We start from the raw sequence: 19460 nt of genomic DNA, 5'->3' as shown, positions 1-19460 counted from the left end.
TCCAGGATAACAGGGATTGAGGCAGAGGAATGTTTTCTTCTGACTCTGCCAAGTACAGAATGTTTTCCAGATTTTTGGAATAGATTTTCCTAGACACTGGCTTTCTATTTGAAAGGAGGGCATCGATGACTCTGTCTGAACGACCTTTCTCCTTCAGGATTTGGCGCTCACTACCCAGGCTGTTAAATGAAAAACCTGTGGCCTGGGGCGAAATAAGAGGCCTTTGTATTAACAGATCTGGAACCTCTGTTCGTTTCCAAGGAGCTGTTACTGATGGGGATATCAGTCGCGAACCACGTTCTCTTTGGCCCCCAAGGGGCAATCACTATGAGACGGAGTTGCAGCCATCCACTGAGTCTCTGTATGATTCTTGGAATCAGGTTTTGAGGAGGAAAGGCATACGCTCGCCTAGCGTGCCATGGCTGTGCTAGGGTATCCAAGCCTACCATATCCTTTAGTTATGTCCAGGCGATGACCTGGTTTACTTTTTTGCTTTGTCAAGTGGCAAACACATCCACTTCCGGTAGACCAAACATTTGGACTAGAAATTGAAATATTCTGGGATTCAGTTCCCATTCTGTCCGTTTGATGGAATGACGACTGAGGAACTCCTCTTCCCAGTTGTCCTTCCCTTTTATTTGCGCTGCCAATAGAGAAATAATTCTCTTCTCTGCGCCGCTCAGTGTCTCCTGAGCTAATTTTAATAGGGTCCTTGAGCTGGCACCCACTGATGATTCAGGTAAGCTACTGTTGTAGCATTGTTTTGAATAGATTTGGACTTTTTTCCTAAAATGTCCTTTCTGAAAAGCTTCTATGGCCTTTTCCACCACTTTCAGCTCTTGTAGTTGGGTGAGGCCTGATATCCCAGGTACTCTGGGTATGAGCCTTATTGTGACCAGCACTCAAAAGATCTCAATTCCCAAATACTTTGTACGTGGGAAGTTGTTTAGGGGAGATTACTTCCACTTTAGGTGGGGATGGTTAACTTGCAGCTACAGCTGATCAAGATAATGAATCAGAGGACCTGTGCAAGATATGACCACACCCCAGTCGGTCTAACCTCCAGGTCAGCTCCCCCCTTTTTTGGAACTTGCGTCCATGGTGACTTTTTAAGGGTTGTTCTTGACCCCAGAGTCGGCCTTCCCCTAGTTTTTGGGGAACTGTCCACCATCTTAACGATGATATTATTTGAGGGGAGAGCGTGATTTATTTGTCTAGGGACTTCTGTCTCTTGTTCCAAGAGAGCAGGAGGAAATATTGAAGGTCTCGTGAGTGTAGTTGGGCCACTCTACAGCTGGGTTACAAGCTGTAATCAGACCAAACATCCTCATGATCTGTCCCCTGAAAACACAGAGGATGAAAACAGACATTTTTCACCGCCGAGACCACTTTTCCTTTTTCTCTGGGAAAAAAACAGTTTCTTTGAAATCTATCTTATACCCCAGGCAAACTTGAACCTGAGCCGGTTCTATTGAGGATTTCTCCACATTTATCAGCCACCCTGCCGGCTGTAGGACTGACATCACTTGTTGTGTGTCTGCCTGTTTTGCTGATCTTGAAAGGGTCCACTTATAGCCCAGATAAAGGATCCATATTGGGCCCTGCAGATGACGCGGTCCTATTTGCAGTCTCCACTGCGAATCTTAGGAATGCTTAGAGTTCCAGATGAATTGGAACCTGCCTGTAAGCGTCTCTTCCGGGTTTGTACCATAATGCGTGAGAGTCAAAAAAACTTTGAAGACCTGATTTCACGGTACAGGGGTATTTACCCTCTGCTCCATCCACTCTTGAATCCCCTTTAACAGGGTTTTTCTTTGAGGGATATGATACAGTTATCTCTGCCACTGGCAGAGAAGAAAAACTTCAGTCCGTATCCTCTCTGAATGATCTGGAGGACATCGGGGCTGGTTGAGATGTTTTTCCATTGAGGGAAAAAAATTGGGATAACCTGTTCCCTGAGGATCTAGATAAACATCCTCCAGGCCTTGATCACACAAAAAGGATCCTTTTGCCAGGCCAGGCACAAAGTCTTAACTTGGGAGAGACATCTCCTTCCTAAGCTTTGTACACACTGCTCTCTTATCAGTATACATGAGAGCCGCTGTTCTTGCAGAAGCTATAACTGACTGAACAGCTGAGTCTGTTAAGTACGACATCATACCCTCCAACTATGGACAGGGAACTTTAAGATGTCTTGTGAGCCTTTAATTACTGAGATAACTTAGTAAGCTCCTGAATTTCAAATCTATTTGGCCAGATAGTAAGCAGGTGTCTGCTATAGCTGTAACCACATAATAAGAATTAGCAATTCATGCCTCCTTTTAACAAGGGCTCTGTCCTTATTGTGACCAGCCCTCAAAAAGATCTCAATTCCTAAATACTTTGTACGTGGGAAGTTATTTAGGGGAGATTACTTCTACTTCAGGTGGGGATGGTTAACTTGCAGCTACAGCTGATCAAGACAACGAATCAGAGGACCTGTGCAAGATATCACCACACCCAGCAGTCTAAAGCTGAAACACAACATCCAACTTTTGTTGGTAGATTTCCTTCAGATTTACCCTTTTCAATGTAGTGCAAGGGCCTGCCATTGCATATAAATTGAAAGGGTTTAGATCTGCTCCCATATCAAATGGTTTTGGCAAGTCTAACGGAAAAAGTCTTCCGAAAATCTTATAGTGTGTAGGCCAATTAGTCGGTAGAGAATTTTACCAGCGAATCTATTCATGAAAAAAGATATATTTCAGTGATTGTGAATAGAAATAACTCTGGACTGGGTGTCCCCAAGTCCTTGTACATTCTAGGCTGGTGTAGGGATCCTTTGAGTGGTGTACACTGCTTTAAGGAATCCTTTCCATAGAAACTAATCACACACCTGCTGTGACCTCAGGGTGTTCAGCCTGGTTGGGTCTTGGCTCATGATCCCGCAATCTTTATTTACGAGCATAGCCACTACAACACAGTTTCCAGGAAAAGAGATTTTTGTCCTTTTTTTGGAACTTTTTTCTCTTTAAATCTGTTACCGCCCGAGCCCTCCTTACTTCGTTAAGGACCTGGGCTGGCTAGTGTCTTTCCTTGGATCTCGTTCATTCCTTGTTTGCAGAGGAAATGTTTTGAGATTCTGAAAAGAGGAAAAGAGTCCTGCTCTAGATAACATACATTCCAGAGCAGACAGATCTTAATTTGTGATCACAAGCGTTAAGCTCTGATGATTAGCAGCTGTAGTCCACAAGGACTGGATTTAGGCAACCCTCCTGCACTGATTTAAGAAAAACTTAATTAAAACAGATACTCTCAGCCAATTTACCAACACATGTATGGCTCAAAGGGTTTGTGTGCAAGGCTTTAAACAGACTACTCCGCAGTACCGCACTTCCAGCATGTTTGTGCTATTAAAGTAGAGGAGGGTCTGACAGAGGCCTTCTGGCCGAGGAACGACCTGCAACAATAAAAGAGAGAAACAAAGTGATTAACTCGCTCTCCTATTTAACATATGTGCTACTCCCAGACACAGATTGTTAACAGGGCTGTCAGTAAGGGAACAATTAAAGGCTTGCTGATCCTAGAACGTATGCAGCAGTAGGCCCCATTATCCGGTAATTTTCACTTACCCGGTCTCATGTCCCTGCAGTCACCTGTGTATCAACTTTTATCTCTAAGGGATGCGTTGTGCTTTGGTCTCTTTTTGGGCAATTTACAGCCCCTTCGTAGCCGGAGATTCTGCCATGAACAACACATGGCCCCGGCGTCTCCTCCATGCTGCGCTCTCTTCCGGGTATCGCTGTCCGGTCTTCACAGCGAGCTTGCGGCGCGCTCCTTATTGGGAAATTTTTCACTTACCTGGCGAAATCCTTACCGCTTTAGAGGAGCAAATGGAGGAGACTTTCCTGCAGAGACAACAGGACTTCAGGTATGAGGGACCTTCACTGTAAGGCAAACCGCACTACCTGGTATGTTTGGCGACCTGAAAGCTCCTGTTTCCAGGACACAGCTAGGGAGGAACCTGCCATTAGGCCGACCGAAGCTGCCTTCCAGGGGTACCTCTCAGACAGTCATTTGCCTTAGGTTAGTAAAAAAACAAACGTTCCGATGTGAGGTTGGAAACACAACTGAACTGAAGCTCAAGGATGGGTGGGACGCTTTTAAACAGCTGCAAATTAGTTGTGTTTCCTGTGAGGCGGAGCCACAATCTCTCATATGTAGGCCGTCCTGGAAGGATGAAAGGAGAAAAGGGGATTTTTGTACTGACCAGTACCTTAAAACCCATTTCATTAGCAAGTTATGGAGGACACAGAAGAGTAGACAACAAAAGTTTAGGGTGCTGGGTTTACCTGAAGTTTTATTTTTGACTGCTAGCTACTACCTAGGTTGACTTCCTATACAGAGGGATAGGACCTGTTAGAACACCTGAGCGGAACTAACCCTCCTATCTATTTCAGGTAAGGAATCTTAGCCTCTGTGTGATCTGTAACTGCCATAGTGCTGCACATGTGATCAGTTATGACACCAGCCATTTGATAGTTTGACAATTTGGTCAAAAGCACAAGCAAATTTGATATTTAGCATTTTCGAAATGCTGGGAACGTAGTCTTTTTTTAAACTTGTAAACTGATGGTTTAGTTCTGCTTTAAAGAAAAACTTTACCCATACCAACTTGATAAAAAAAAATAATAATATTCTTTAGCAAGGAACATACATTCCACATTAATAATTATGCTACCAAACTTTGTGAGTGCTGTAAATTGCCTCCAGCATTTCTCCTGTTTCTTCTTGCTGGAGCACAGAGCCCCTGAACAGCAGTAAATCGTAAAATGGAACTAAACCCATTGATTTTACAGAAACACAAGGACTCCAAGCTCTTGAAAAGTGTATGAGCAGTGTCAGTGCTCAGGCTGGGGCATTCACTGCAAATCCATAAGAAACATAAGCCGGCAACTCAATAGCTTCTTAAATGAGAAAATGTATTGTACTACAGCAATAGGAAAATCCAACAGATGCTTACGTGTTTCAGCCAAAGGCCTCCTCGTGGCATCATTTTACAGTTTCAAAAAACATTTACATTCCTGGAATGCCGGGATTGCCAACTGTCACATTTGCTTGTGTCCTCAACCACACAGTTAAACCATCAAATGGCTGGTGTAATAACTGATCACATGTGCAGCAGCATGGCAGTTGCAGATCAAGCAGAAGCAGCTTCCTTGACTGTGTAAAGGATATATGAGGGTTTAATTCTGCTAAGGCTTTCAGCAGATTGGCTTTTAGAAACTTGGCAGTGCCCACAAATAGAAAGCAACTGAGCATGTGCAGAGCAGGGTGAGACAGTGTTTTACTGGATTTTAAACAGTATAAGCACCCATTTTTAAAGTTTTACACAGCTATACCTGCAAGAGGGGCCATCATGACTTGATTTAGCAGGACTTTGTTTTCTGACTAAAGTTCCACTTTAAGTGTCCCACCACCTACAGTCAGGGCATACACCCAATGTTTAAAATAAATGCTGAGAGAAAAAATTAGCCACAAAGACCTTGGACTACAGAAAGTGGCCTGGGAGGTCCTTAAATAGCAATGAGTAGATTCTAACGACTCTCACTAATACCTGATACCGAGCAACACATCAGCCAGTAGAAGCAAAGTTCTGAGTGACTGAAATAATGCAGAACTCAAAAACCAGCAGGGACGCATTTCAATTACCTCTATCATAAATTAAGTTGTCTAGCACATGCAAGTGCAAAAGATTTTAGTATGTGTTACCACAGCAGATATCTTTAAGAGCTACCAAAAATAAGGCAAGACAGTCCACAGAATTGATGTAGCTTTTCAAAAAACTAGATCAAAAACAGCGTCATAATACAACGTATATGGAAAAGGAAAACGTATGAGATAGAACAAAATCACATTTTAACACCTTTACCTGATATGTACAAATCCCACTGGCCAGTTTCTATGTATAAACACACATGGAAGATCATGGCACTGCAACCCAATCATGCAATCAGGACCAGCAAGTTCTCTCGGTTTCCACTCACCGTGTCTGACTTGTGGTCTCCACCCCGCAACACAAGAATGCTACCATGTAGATAAAGTGGGCAATCAGGTGAGGATGAGTAAAATGTCTCTGTTTCGTCAAAGGAGTACACATGCTCCAAACAGAGCAAACACTAATGCGTTTCAGCCTCGGCTATGAGTAAGGCCTTCATTAATGAAGGGAAAAAAATTGAGAAATACAGCTGAATAGTACAAACCTACCTGGCAAGCATTGTATAACAATTGGTGTTCTAGTTTCTTTATTCCTAAGATCTGCTGAAACATTTCATAAAGTTGTTCTTTACTTAGTATGAGTTCAGACACAGCACTGAGTGCCATTCTGTTAGGCTGCTTGCGAAGATCCTCTTCTCCTCTATAAATGGCATCGTATTTTGCAATCCAAGAGCTCAAAACAGTTTCTTTGCTTAATCCATCAATTTCTGGCAAACTGCGTACCCTTTTTTCAATGTTCTTTTTAAAAACTTCTCTGAAGTCATTTGAGGAACATCCTCCGCTGTGTACCATTCTGGCAACCCGGTCACTTTTCAAGAAAACCTATATCATATAAAGGGAAAAAAAATAAAATAAAAAGAAGTTTAGCTTTAAAACTTAGAGAAGTTTTTTGTAACCTTTTTTGGTTAAAAAAGACAGACAAATCCACCTGATCACAGGCATCAAAGGGAACCTCTCTAGGCACAAACATGGAAGCCTCAATTGTTTTTTAAACAAATTTTTACAAGTGATTGTAAAGTCTTGTGTTTTTTTTTTTTAAATAAACAAACAAACCTGTTATACCTACCTGCTCTGTAGCAGTGGATTTGCACAGAGCAGTCTGGATCCTCCTCTTCTTGGGTCCCTCTTTGTAGCTCCTGGCCCCCCCCCTTCAGTAGAGCGCCCCCACCAGCAAGCAGCTTGCTATGGGGGCACCCGACCGAGCTGAAGCTCTGTATGTTTATTCAGACATGGAGCTGCTGTTCGGCCCTGCCCCCTCTCTCTCCTGATTGGCTGACTAACTTTGATGGACAGCCACGAGAGCCAATGGTGCTGAGGCTGTGTCTCAGCCAATCAGGATGGAGAGTCCCAGATGGCCGAGGGACTCGTGGACATCGCTGTATGGAGATTGGGTACAGGTATTAGGGGGTGCCGGGGAGGCTGCTACACACAGAAGGCTTTTTATCTTCATGCATAGAATGCATGAAGATAAAAAAAAAAAAAAACCTTCTGACTTTATAACTCCTTTAAAAAAGGTAAGCTCTACAGGTGCCATGTGTACCCTTGTTTCACCACATGGTGGTATAAGTACACAGGTAAAGTGCCCCAACATTTCACTGGTTGTAGGTTTGTTGTGGGTTAGGATTCAAGTATTAAAGCAATGATAATGATAACAGCTCTAAAACGTGCACCTTTAAACAGATTCTTAACTGGTTGTTCAATATCAGCAAGCATGTCTACAGTTGTGTTCAAAATTATTCAACCCCCCAATGCTGTAAAGGGTTTTAGGGAATTTAGTGTAAATTTGTAATTGTATTCAGAATGAAATCCTACAAGGACTTCTTAAAGAACCATATGCAACTAAAATTACATCAATTGGTTTTGTAATACAGTAGTAAATGTTTCTTTTATGAATTCTTCATTGACACAATTATGCAACCCCTTAAAGACTACCACTCTGAAGAACAGAGGTTCATTGAAGTGTTTTCAATCAGGTATTGAAAACACCTGTGGATGTAAGGGAGCAGCAATAAAGCCTAATAAGCACCAATTGGGCAGCTTTAAAATGACTGCAATACTCAGCTCCATCTAGACATTTACTGGTGTGGTTACAAACATGGTGAAGTCAAGAGGATGGTCCAGGAAGACAAGAGAAGAGGTGATTACTCTTCACAGGAAGGGCAATGGCTATAAGAAGATTGCAAAGATGTTAAACATACAAAGAGACACCATAGAAAGCATCATTCGCCAATTCAAGGCAAAGGGCACTGTTGAAACGCTACCTGGTCGTGGCAGAAAGAAGATGCTGACTTCAACTGCTGTGCGCTACCTGAAGCGTAGAGTGGAGAAAAGTCCCCGTGTGACTGCTGAGGAACTGAGAAAAGATTTGTCAGATGTGGGTACTGAAGTTTCTGCTCAGACAATACGGCGCACACTGCATAATGAAGGCCTCCATGCCAGAACTCCCAGGCGCACCCCCTTGCTGTCTCCAAAGAATAAGAAGAGTCGACTGCAGTATGCCAAAAGTCATGTGGACAAACCACAGAAGTTTTGGGATAGTGTTCTGTGGACTGATGAAACAAAATTAGAACTGTTTGGGCCCATGGATCAACACTATGTTTGGAGGAGGAAGAACAAGGCCTATGAAGAAAAGAACACCTTGCCTACAGTGAAGCATGGCGGGGGGTCAATCATGCTTTGGGGCTGTTTTGCTTCTGCAGGTACAGGGAAGCTTCAGCGTGTGCAAGGTACCATGAATTCTCTTCAGTACCAGGAGATATTGGATGACAATGTGATGCAGTCTGTCACAAACCTGAGGCTTGGGAGACGTTGGACCTTTCAACAGGACAATGATCCCAAGCATACCTTCAAGTCCACTAGAGCATGGTTGCAGATTAAAGGCTGGAACATTTTGGAGTGGCCATCACAGTCACCAGACTTAAATCCGATTGAGAACCTCTGTTGGGACTTAAAGAAAGCAGTTGCAGTGCACAAGCCTAAGAATGTGACTGAACTGGAGGCTTTTACCCATGACGAATGGGCGAAGATACCCATAGATAGCTGCAAGACACTTGTGTCAAGCTATGCTTCACGCTTAAAAGCTGTTATAACTGTAAAAGGATGTTGTACTAAGTACTAAGATTGAATGTCACTTGGGGGTTGAATAAAACTGATAATGATGTGAGCACAGAAAAGACATTTGTGGTTATTTCATTATAAATGTTATGTTATATTTGTCTGACCTACACGTGCCTCTTTGATTTAATTGTAAGCAGGATGACTGAATGATCAAAATCAATGTCAAACTGGCCAAAACAATCAATTTCATTGGGGGTTGAATAATTTTGAACAACTGTATGTGCCATTCTGACAAAAAAACATGGAAGACACAAAGGAAAATGTATATATATATATATATATATATATATATATATATATGTATATATATATATATGTATATATATATATATATATATATATATATATATATATATATATATATATATATATATATATATATATATACACACACACACACACATACACACAATCCAAATTCCAAAAAAAATTAGGGTGCTGAGTAAAATCTACATAAAAACAGAATGCAATGATTTGCAAATCTTAAACTCATATTTTATTCACAATAGAAAATGGAAAACATATCACATGTTTAAACAGAGAAAATGTAACATTATAGGAAAAGAATAAGGCAATTTTTAAATTGATGGCAGCAAAACATCTCAAAAGTTAGGATGGGGCAACAAAAAGATGGCAAAGTGCATGGTACTAACAAGGAAGAGCTGGAGGAACATTTTGCAACAGATCTGTAACATGGCTGGTTCTCTCTAAGAGGCTCATTTTTTTTTACCCAGAGTTCCTCAGAAGTAAAGATGGGCAGAAGTTCACCAATCTGTGAAAAGCTACGGCTAAAAATTGTAAAAAAATTTCAGAATAATGTTCTTCAATCTAAAATTGAAAGACTCTAAATATATAATCTCCAGTACATAAAAGATTCTGAAAATCTATAGAAATCTCTGTGCGCAAGGGACAAGGCCAAAACACAATATTGGATGCACGTGATCTTTGGGCCCTCAGATGGCACTGCATTAAAAACATGGTTCTGTGATGTACAGCACTGCAAGAAGCCATTTCTGAACATGGTCCAAAACTGCAGCCGTCATCATTGGGCCAAAGCTCATTTAAATTGGCCTGTTGCAAAGTGGACAACTGTTTTATTTTCAGATGAACTGAAATTTGACATTCTTCTTGGCAACCTTGGGCATTGCGTCCTTTGGACTAAAGAGGAGAGGGACCTTCCGGCTCTTTATCAGCACTCAGTTTAAAGACTGCATCTCTGATGGTATAAGAGTGCATTAGGGCATATAGAATGGCAGCTTGCACATCTGGAAAGGCACCATCAATGCTGAAAAATATATCCAGGTTTTAGAGCAACATATGCTACCAAACATATTTTTCAGGGAAGGCATTGCATATTGCAGCAGAACAATGTTAAACCAAATTCTGCATCTATGGACAACAGTATGGCTTCGTAATAGAAGACTCCAGCTGCTTAACTGGCCTGGCTGCAGTCCTGACCTCTCACCAATCAAAAATATTTGGCACATCTTTAAGCAAAGAAATATGACAAAGACGACTCAGGACTGTTGAGTAATTACAATCCTACACCAGGTAAGAATGGGACTTCTCTCCCAAAATGCCAGCAAATGGTCTCCTCAGTTTAAAGAAATTTACAGTGTTGTTAAAAGAAGAGGGGGTCATATACTGTGGTAAACATTATCATCTCTCAACTTTTTGAGACATGTTGCTGCCATCAATTTTAAAATGATCTTTTTTTTCTTAAAATTGTACATTTTCACAGTTTACACATTTGATAGGTTTTCTATTGTGAATAAAACTTTTCTATTGTGAATAAAATAGGAGTTTATGAGATTTGCAATTTTAATGTAGATTTTACACAACAGCCAACTTTTTAGGAAATGGGGTTGTAGAATAAAAAGGCACCATTTTCCTAACCACTGCAATACTGGGCACTTTCACTGCCTTCCTGCCCAGGCCAATTTTAAGGTTTCAGTGCGGTCTCACTATGAATGACAATTGCGCGGTCATGCAACACCATACTCATATTCCATATTTATCATTTTTTTCAAGACAGATAGAGCATTCTTTTGGTGGTATTTATTCACAGCTGAGTTTCTTTTTTTGCTGGTTTCAATTATAACATTTTGCAAATACAGTCATTTTTCTTCTTCACTGATGTGCGCTGATGAGGCTACACTGATGGGGCCCCACGGATCATCAGGGCTCTGATGATCAGTGCCCTGAATTTCAGTGTAAATGATGTGCCGACAGGCTTGCAGGTTAACGGCTCTCCTTTCCTCCCACAGACATAGTGTGGAAGGAAAGGACTGACAATTACCGGCAAGTCTGTTTACCTGTTATCAGCTGTGATTGGACACAGCTGATCACATCACATAGTAAAGGGCCGCTGTGATTGGCCCTTTACCCTAATCTGTGGTTAGCTGTGTCCAAAGGATGCACACCGCAGTAGACAAGCAGGGGGTGGGGTTCTGGAAGGTTGTTTATGGATGCCCTCCCATTGCTGTAGCCAGCTTTCGGCTATAGTGTAGTCGGGAAAATATTAATCAAGAAAATTGTGACTGTTTAAAATGGTGGTGGGCAGTTTTGGTACCAAATGGCTCCTGAGGTGTAAATTTAAAGACAAACAGGTTCTAGCCCAAAGTAATAAACCAATGCTCTCAAAAACAAATGTATACATGTTGTATGCTGTGCAAAATTAAAGTGCTATTCAAACTAAAACCAAAAATGTAATATAGTGGAGCCTAACAATCATTAGATATGGTGGCTGCATTGTTTGTTTTTTTTTAGGCTTTTCCCTCTGTCTTTTAACCTGGTTATCTGGCCAGTTAACACACCTCCTTTATTAGTGTACCTCCACTCTGAATGAAGGAACGCAAGGGGCACTTTTGGACAACAACACTGTTAATCTTAGGGAGGGGAGTGCTAGATGAACTTGCAGATTTAGATACACTAACAAACCGAAGCCAAACTCTAGCTCACACTGCAGTTAAACAAGCAGTTACAGAAAAACTGAATTTTTGTAAGATCTTACCTGCAAAATTCCTTTCTCTGAGTCCTCCGACAGTCGCCGCCACTTCATATTCATCACTAATGGGGTTATTGACCTTTGCTCCGCAGGAGTAGCTAGGCAACAAAATAGTTAATATCAAAGCTTTTAGCATATCCCACCCCTAGGGGGTGGTCCCCTCAGTCAATACCTCCCTGCTTCCTGCATTCCCAACTCAGTTTCAGTAGCATAGCAGTAGAGTACATAAACAAACCCCAAAAGAGGGGCGGGGGCAGCGACTGTCGGAGGACTCAGAGAAAGGAATTTTACAGGTAAGATCTTACAAAAATTCCGTTTTCTCTTACGTCCTCCGACAGTCGCCGCCACTTCATATTCATCACTAATGGGGACGTCCCATAGCAGTGTAGACATGAGGGGTGGGAAAAAAAGCAGCCGCGCCTAAAGCAACGCAGTACCCACATCAGAGAAAGGAACCTTACCAAAGTAAGAGAACCAACTGGGCAACAGGAAAAAACGTGCTCAACAGGAGCAACAACCCAGGAAAACAAGTAACCCAGGGATAAAAACATCCCAACAGCCAAGGACCCAAAACAAGGGGCCCTAAGGCACTGCCGCACTAAGAACCTTGCGGTTAAAGGAAGCATCCACCGATGCCTGAACATCCACCTTGCAGAATTTTGAGAGAAGGTGTGAACTGACGACCAAGTCGCCGCCTTACACACCTGGGCCACAGAAGCCTGATGACGATAGGCCCAAGACGTACTCAGAGACCTGGTAGAGTGCGCCTTCACAGGGAAAGGGGGAACCTTCCCCTTCAAAGCATAGGCTTGCACAATGGTCTGTCTGATCCATTTGGCGATGGTCGCAGCCGACGCTGCCATGCCCTTCCGAGGACCCTCTGGAAGAACAAAAAGAGAATCCGACTTGCGAAAGGATTTTGTCGACGACAAGTAAACCCTGATCGCCCTAACAACATCCAAGGAATGCAAAGCCACCTCCCTTGGATGCTTAGGTTTCGCGCAAAGCGAAGGCAAGACAATGTCCTCATTGAGGTGAAATTCCGAGATCCTCTTCGGAAGAAAAGAAGGGTTAGGTCGTAAGACCACCTTATCCAGGTGAATCACCAAGTAGGGAGAGCTGCAGGACAAGGCCGCCAGCTCCGATACCCTGCGAGCCGAAGTGATTGCCACCAAAAAGGCAACCTTCTTAGACAAGAGAGACAACGAGATCTCCCTGAGCTTCTCAAAGGGAGCATGTTGCAATACGGACAGAACAAGGTTCAAGTCCCATGGAGGTAAAGGATTCCTCCGAGGAGGAGCCAAGTGACGCACACCTTGAACAAAGGTGCTAACCAAAGAATTAGATGCCACAGGGCGTTGAAAAAGAACGGCCAGCGCAGAAATCTGACCCTTAATCGTGGCCAACGCCAAACGCTGGTCCACGCCCGTTTGAAGGAAAGCCAACACTCTCGATACCGAGTACGAGCGAGGGGAATACCTCCTGGACTCACACCAGGCGAAATACGCCTTCTAAGTACGGTAGTAAATCTTTCCCGAAGAAGCTTTTCTAGCCTTGATCAAAGTGGGAATGACCTCAGGGGAGAGACCCCTATCCTTCAGGACCTGGCTTTCAACAGCCAGGCCATTAAAGCCAGCGACTGTAAAGCAGGATGGAAGATCGGTCCTTGAGACAGGAGATCTTCTCGAAGAGGCAGACGCCATGGAGCGTCGACCGCCAGATTCACGAGGTCTGCGTACCAAGACCGGCGAGGCCAGTCCGGTGCCACCAGAATCACCGTGCGCGGTTCCGAGGCAAACCTGCGAAGGAACCTGGACAGCAGCTGAATCGGCGGAAAGGCATACATCAGACGATACTGACTCCAGGACGTCACTAACGTGTCTGAGGCGTCTGCCCGAAGATCGCGCATCCTTGCCACGAACCTTTCCACCTTGTTGTTTAGACGAGACGCGAACAGGTCCACATCTGGGAACCCCCACTTCGCGCACAGCATCTGAAAGACATCCGGGTGAAGGGACCATTCTCCCTGGTCCAGGGTCTGGCGACTCAGATAATCCGCCTGCCAGCTCTCCACTCCCGGAATGTGAACCGCCGTTATCGCCGGGACGTGCGTCTCGGCCCAAGACAGAATGTCGGCCACTTCCCGAGCCGCGCGGGCACTCCTGGTGCCCCCTTGGTGGTTGATGTAGGCCACCGCTGTGGCATTGTCCGTCTGCACCCGAAACGGACAGCCTTGAAGCCTGTCCGTCCAACGCAGAAGGCAGAGATGTATTGCTCGCAATTCCAGAATGTTGATCGGAAGGGAGGATTCCGCCCCCGACCAAGTTCCCTGGGCGGACAGAACGCCCAGGACACCACCCCAGCCCGACAGGCTGGCATCCGTGGTGATCACCGTCCACGACAAAGGACGAAAAACTGAATTTTTGTAAAATCTTACCTGTAAAATTCCTTTCTCTGAGTCCTCCGACAATCGCCGCCTCTTCATATTCGTCACAATGGGGTATTAGACTTTGCTCCGAAGGAGTAGCTAGGCAACAGAATATGTTAACATTAAATCTTTTAACATATCCCACCCTCAAGGGGTGGTCCCCTCAGTCAATACCCTCCTACTTCCTGCAACCATATCTCAGTTTCAGTGGAATAGCAGTAGAGTATATAACCAAAACCCGAAAAGAGGGGCGGGGGCGGCGACTGTCGGAGGACTCAGAGAAAGGAATTTTACAGGTAAGATTTTACAAAAATTCTGTTTTCTCTTACGTCCTCCGACAGTCGCCGCCTCTTCATATTCGTCACAATGGGGACGTCCCAAAGCAGTGCAAACATGAGGGGTGGGAAACGCATCCGCGCCGTAAGGCAACGCAGTCTCCGCATCAAAGAAAAGAACCTTACCAAAGGAAGGAAACCAGCTGGGCAAAAGGAAAAAACTTGCTCAACAGGAGCAACAACCCAGGAAAAACAAATAACCAGGGGATAAAAGACATATCCCAACAGCCAGGGATCCCAACAGGTGATCCTAGGGAACAGCCGCACTAAGAACCTTGCGGCCAAAGGAAGCATCCGCCGATGCCTGAACATCTACCTTGTAGAATTTTGTGAAAGTGTGTACGGTCGACCAGGTCGCTGCCTTACACACCTGGGCTACAGAAGCCCCATGACGACAGGCCCAAGACGTACTCAGAGATCTAGTAGAGTGCGCCTTCACAGGCACAGGGGGAACCTTCCCCTGCAAAGCATAGGCCTGTTCAATGGTCTGCCTGATCCATTTGGCGATGGTAGAGGCCGATGCCGCCATGCCCTTCCGAGGACCCTCTGGAAGAACAAACAAGGAATCCGTCTTCCGAAAAGACTCAGTCGATTTAAGGTAAACCCTTATCGCCCGAACAACATCCAAAGAATGTAGTCTCACCTCTTTCGGATGTTTAGGCTTCGCGCACAGCGAAGGCAAGACAATATCCTCATTGAGATGGAATTCCGAAACTCGCTTCAGAAGAAAAGAAGGATTAGGTCGCAAGACCACCTTATCCAAGTGAATAACCAGATACGGAGACTTGCAGGACAAAGCCGCCAGCTCCGACACTCTGCGAGCCGAAGTGATCGTAACCAAAAAGGCGACCTTTTTGGACAACATAGACAACGAGATCTCCCTGATCTGTTCAAAAGGAGCACGTTGTAACACAGATAGAATGAGATTCAAGTCCCAAGGGGGCAGAGGATCCCTCCTAGGAGGAACCAGATGCCGCACTCCCTGAACAAAAGTGCCAACCAAGGAGTTGGAAGCCACGGGACGTTGAAAAAGAACGGCCCGCGCAGACACCTGACCCTTTATCGTAGCCAGCGCCAAACGCTGATCGACACCTGCTTGAAGGAAGGACAACACTCGGGAAACCGAGTACGTGTGGGGTGAAAACCCCCTGGACTCACACCAGGCAAAATAGGCCTTCCAAGTACGGTAGTAAACCTTCCCCGAGGAAGACTTCCTCGCGTTGATCAAGGTATGAACGACCTCAGGGGAGAGACCCCTCTCCTTCAGGACCTCGGTCTCAACAGCCAGGCCGTCAAAGCCAGCGACTGTAAAGCAGGATAGTATATCGGCCCTTGAGACAGGAGATCGTCTCGAAGAGGCAGACGCCACGGGACGTCGACCGCCAGATTCACGAGGTCTGCGTACCAGGACCGGCGTGACCAATCCGGCGCCACAAGAATCACCGTGCTGCGTTCCGAGTGTAACCTGCGAAGGAACCTGGACAGCAACTGAATCGGTGGAAACGCGTACATCAGCTTGTACTGATGCCACGGGGCCACTAACGCGTCCGACGCGTCGGCCCGAGGGTCGCGCGCCCTTGCCACGAACCGTCTCACCTTGTTGTTGAGACGAGACGCGAACAGGTCCACATCTGGAAGACCCCACTTCGCGCACAACATCTGGAAGACAGCCGGGTGGAGAGACCATTCCCCCTGATCCAGGGTCTGGCGACTCAGATAGTCCGCCTGCCAGTTCTCCACCCCCGGAATGTGAACCGCCGTTATCGCCGGGACATGAGTCTCGGCCCAGGACAGAATGTCGGCCACTTCCCGAGCCGCTCGGGCACTCCTGGTGCCCCCTTGGTGGTTGATGTAGGCCACCGCCGTGGCATTGTCCGTCTGCACCCGAACAGGGCAGCCCTGCAGCCGGTCCGTCCAACGATGAAGACAGATATTTATCGCACGCAATTCCAGAATGTTGATCGGAAGGGAGGACTCCTCCTCCGACCAAGTTCCCTGGGCGGACAGAACGCCCAGAACACCACCCCAGCCCGACAGGCTGGCATCCGTGGTGATTACCGTCCACGAGATAGGACGAAAAGACTTGCCCCCCGACACCATCGGGGACTGGAGCCACCACAGAAGGTCTCTTCTGGTGCAATGGCCCAACGAGATTTGAAGATCCAGAGATTGAGGTCGCCCGTCCCACCTGGACAGGATCTCCGCTTGGAGACCCCGCGTGTGAAACTGGGCGAAGGGAATCGCCTCGAAAGCCGAGACCATCAATCCCAAACACCTCATACACGTCCGGAGGGACGAGCACTGATTGTCCCTGAGGGACCTGACCTCGTCCTGAAGTGTCCGGAGCTGGTCTTCCGGCAGGAAGACCTTCGCTTGAACAGAGTCCAGTATCATTCCCAGGTAGGGAAGACGAACGGACAGACACAACGTCGACTTTGGGAAATTTATCGTCCAACCGAACTCCTGCAGAGTCTGCATCGTGATGGACAGGTCGTTCACCAGGCCCTGACTGGTCGCAGACCGAATCAAGATATCGTCCAGATATCCCAAGACAGAGATGCCCTGGGCTCTTAGTAAAGCCAGGACCGGCGCAAGCACCTTGGTGAAAACCCGCGGAGCCGAAGCGAGACCGAAGGGTAACGCCACAAATTGGTAGTGATCCTCCGCAATGGCGAATCGAAGGTACCTCTGGTGACCCTCGAAAATTGGAATGTGAAGATACGCATCCTTCAAATCGATGGAGGCCATGAATTAACCCGGAACCAGGGCAGCCATCACCGAGCGCAGGGATTCCATGCAAAACTTGCGAACCCGCACAAAGTGGTTCAGAGCTTTCAAGTCCAGAATTGGACGTACCTTGCCCTCCTTTCTGGGCACAGTGAACAGATTGGAATAGAACCCCCGAAATCTGTCCCGGTGAGGCACCGGAACAACCACTCCCTGGGCCCGCAGGTCCCGCGCAGCCAGGTGCAGATCCCGCAAGCGCTCCGGAGTCAGCTGAAGGTTTGAGGGGAAAAATCTGCCCGCCGGCCGAGAGAGAAACTTGATCTTGTAACCAGATCGAACGATTTCCTGAACCCACCTGTCCCGAATGCGGTCAGAACTGGGTGAGGGCGTCCCTTCAGGCCGTATTGTTATGGGCAGCGGACCCGGACTGGCCGGACTTCTGCTTACCCGTCCACGGCTTCTTCTGGGAGCCTTGGCCCTTGAAGGGCTTGCCCTTATAGTGCGACCGAAAGGCACGAAAGGACCCCTGAGAGGGTCTAAAACGAGGCATTCTTCTTACCACGAACAAACTTATTCTTGTGAGTCTGGGGCAAGAGAGTGCTCTTACCCCCAGAAATACCCTTTATCAGAGTATCCAAAGATTCACCAAAAAGGCGAGATCCCGCGTAGGGCAAATTAGCTAAAGTCTTGCGAGAAGATTGGTCAACAGACCAACATTTCAGCCATATCAGGCGACGGCTCAATACCGCCACACTTGAAAGACGCGCAGCCAAAGGGACCAAATCTAAGTCCGCATCACACAAATACATGACACCCTGATGAATCTGATCCACCATAGCCAAAGTTGTCGGCGGGGCAGAGTCAGCCACCAGGGTGCGCCTGAGCACCTGCGTCCAATCCGCAATAGCCTGGGCTGCCATAATGGAAGCAAAAATCGGCTTCAGCATAGAGCCAGCAACCGTATAAGAATGACGGGCCAGAGACTCCAATCTCCTGTCCGTAGGGTCCCGGAACACCGGGGTATCCTCAGCAGGGATCGCAGTGGATTTATTTAAAATCGCCACTGCATGATCCACCTGAGGCGGCACACACCAGCGCTCATCAGTGGCAGGTGTAAATGGATAACGCAGCTTAAAACCTACTCGGCACAGCAAAAGGCCTTATTTAAATTGCGCCATTGCTCATCAACCGCGCGCTGAAATTCCGTAGAGCAAGGAAAAACCTGCGATGTTTTGCGTTTTCTTTGCGTCCCATAAGAGGACATCAAAACAGGAGGACATGGTTCATCCTGCAAATGCAGCGTTTGCTTGATAGAAGCAACCAACTCATCCATGAACGCAAGCTCTTCAGATGAGCCAGGGGGAGAATTATCAACCCCTTCCACCTCAGCTTCCCCCTCAGACCCTACAAGGTCTAGAGATGAGTGAGACCCTGAGAAGGGCACTCCAGCCATAGCAGCCCCATTGCCCTCTGAATCAGAGGAAATAAGACACCCTGGGCCGTTTTGTGGATCGATCAGTCACCAGCATCTGCACCTGAGCAGCCAAATTTGCCACAATAGTAGCCAGATCAGCCCCCTCGGGGGAAGCAGCAGCCCCTTGGCCCCCCACCAAGGCGGGAGGAAACTTGCAATCCTGAGAATCCATGCCCCAGCAGTATTAGGAAAAAAGGAGTACTGCCCCTTTAAGATCGCGGCAAGCGTAGCCCACCGCACCCACTGAATACACTGACCCCCACAGGGATAAGAACACTAGGCAAGGAATACAGGAAAATGGAAAGGTAAAAACCTGGAGAGATCACACAGGCTGCTGCACCAATCGCTGTCCCAGAGCAAAAGGAAGTGATGCAATGACTGACCGCCCCTGTAAAGCCTATGTAAGGCTACACAAACATGGCCGCTCGGCTGAGGACTTCATAGGCAAATAGAAAATGGCGCCGACATGTGGCCTGATCGATCGCCGCCAAAATGGCGGCGTTTGGCGCCAGAACGCCGCGCCTTACCACACAGGACCGGCCACCATCAATCTGCCGCAAAAAAATGGCGGATCGCCGCAGCGATCGCTGCACAGCATGTCCAAAACCAGACTGC

General features: G+C 46.3%; 1 protein-coding gene across 4 annotated transcripts in view; it reads right to left on the bottom strand.

The window, feature by feature from the left end:
* CADPS2 (calcium dependent secretion activator 2) overlaps nt 1–19460 on the bottom strand; it is a 1183693-nt gene that overhangs the window by 1025880 nt on the left and 138353 nt on the right. For all 4 annotated transcript variants that reach the window (XM_082254958.1, XM_082254959.1, XM_082254960.1 and 1 more), the window contains exon 3: nt 6247–6579. In XM_082254958.1, the coding sequence (XP_082111084.1) occupies nt 6247–6579 (333 nt within the window). The remainder of the gene's footprint in view (nt 1–6246; nt 6580–19460) is intronic.

Source organism: Pelophylax lessonae, assembly GCF_965119305.1.
Source record: "Pelophylax lessonae genome assembly, chromosome: 4".
Lineage (NCBI taxonomy): Eukaryota > Metazoa > Chordata > Amphibia > Anura > Ranidae > Pelophylax > Pelophylax lessonae.
This window is presented reverse-complemented; position numbering and strand designations above follow the sequence as displayed.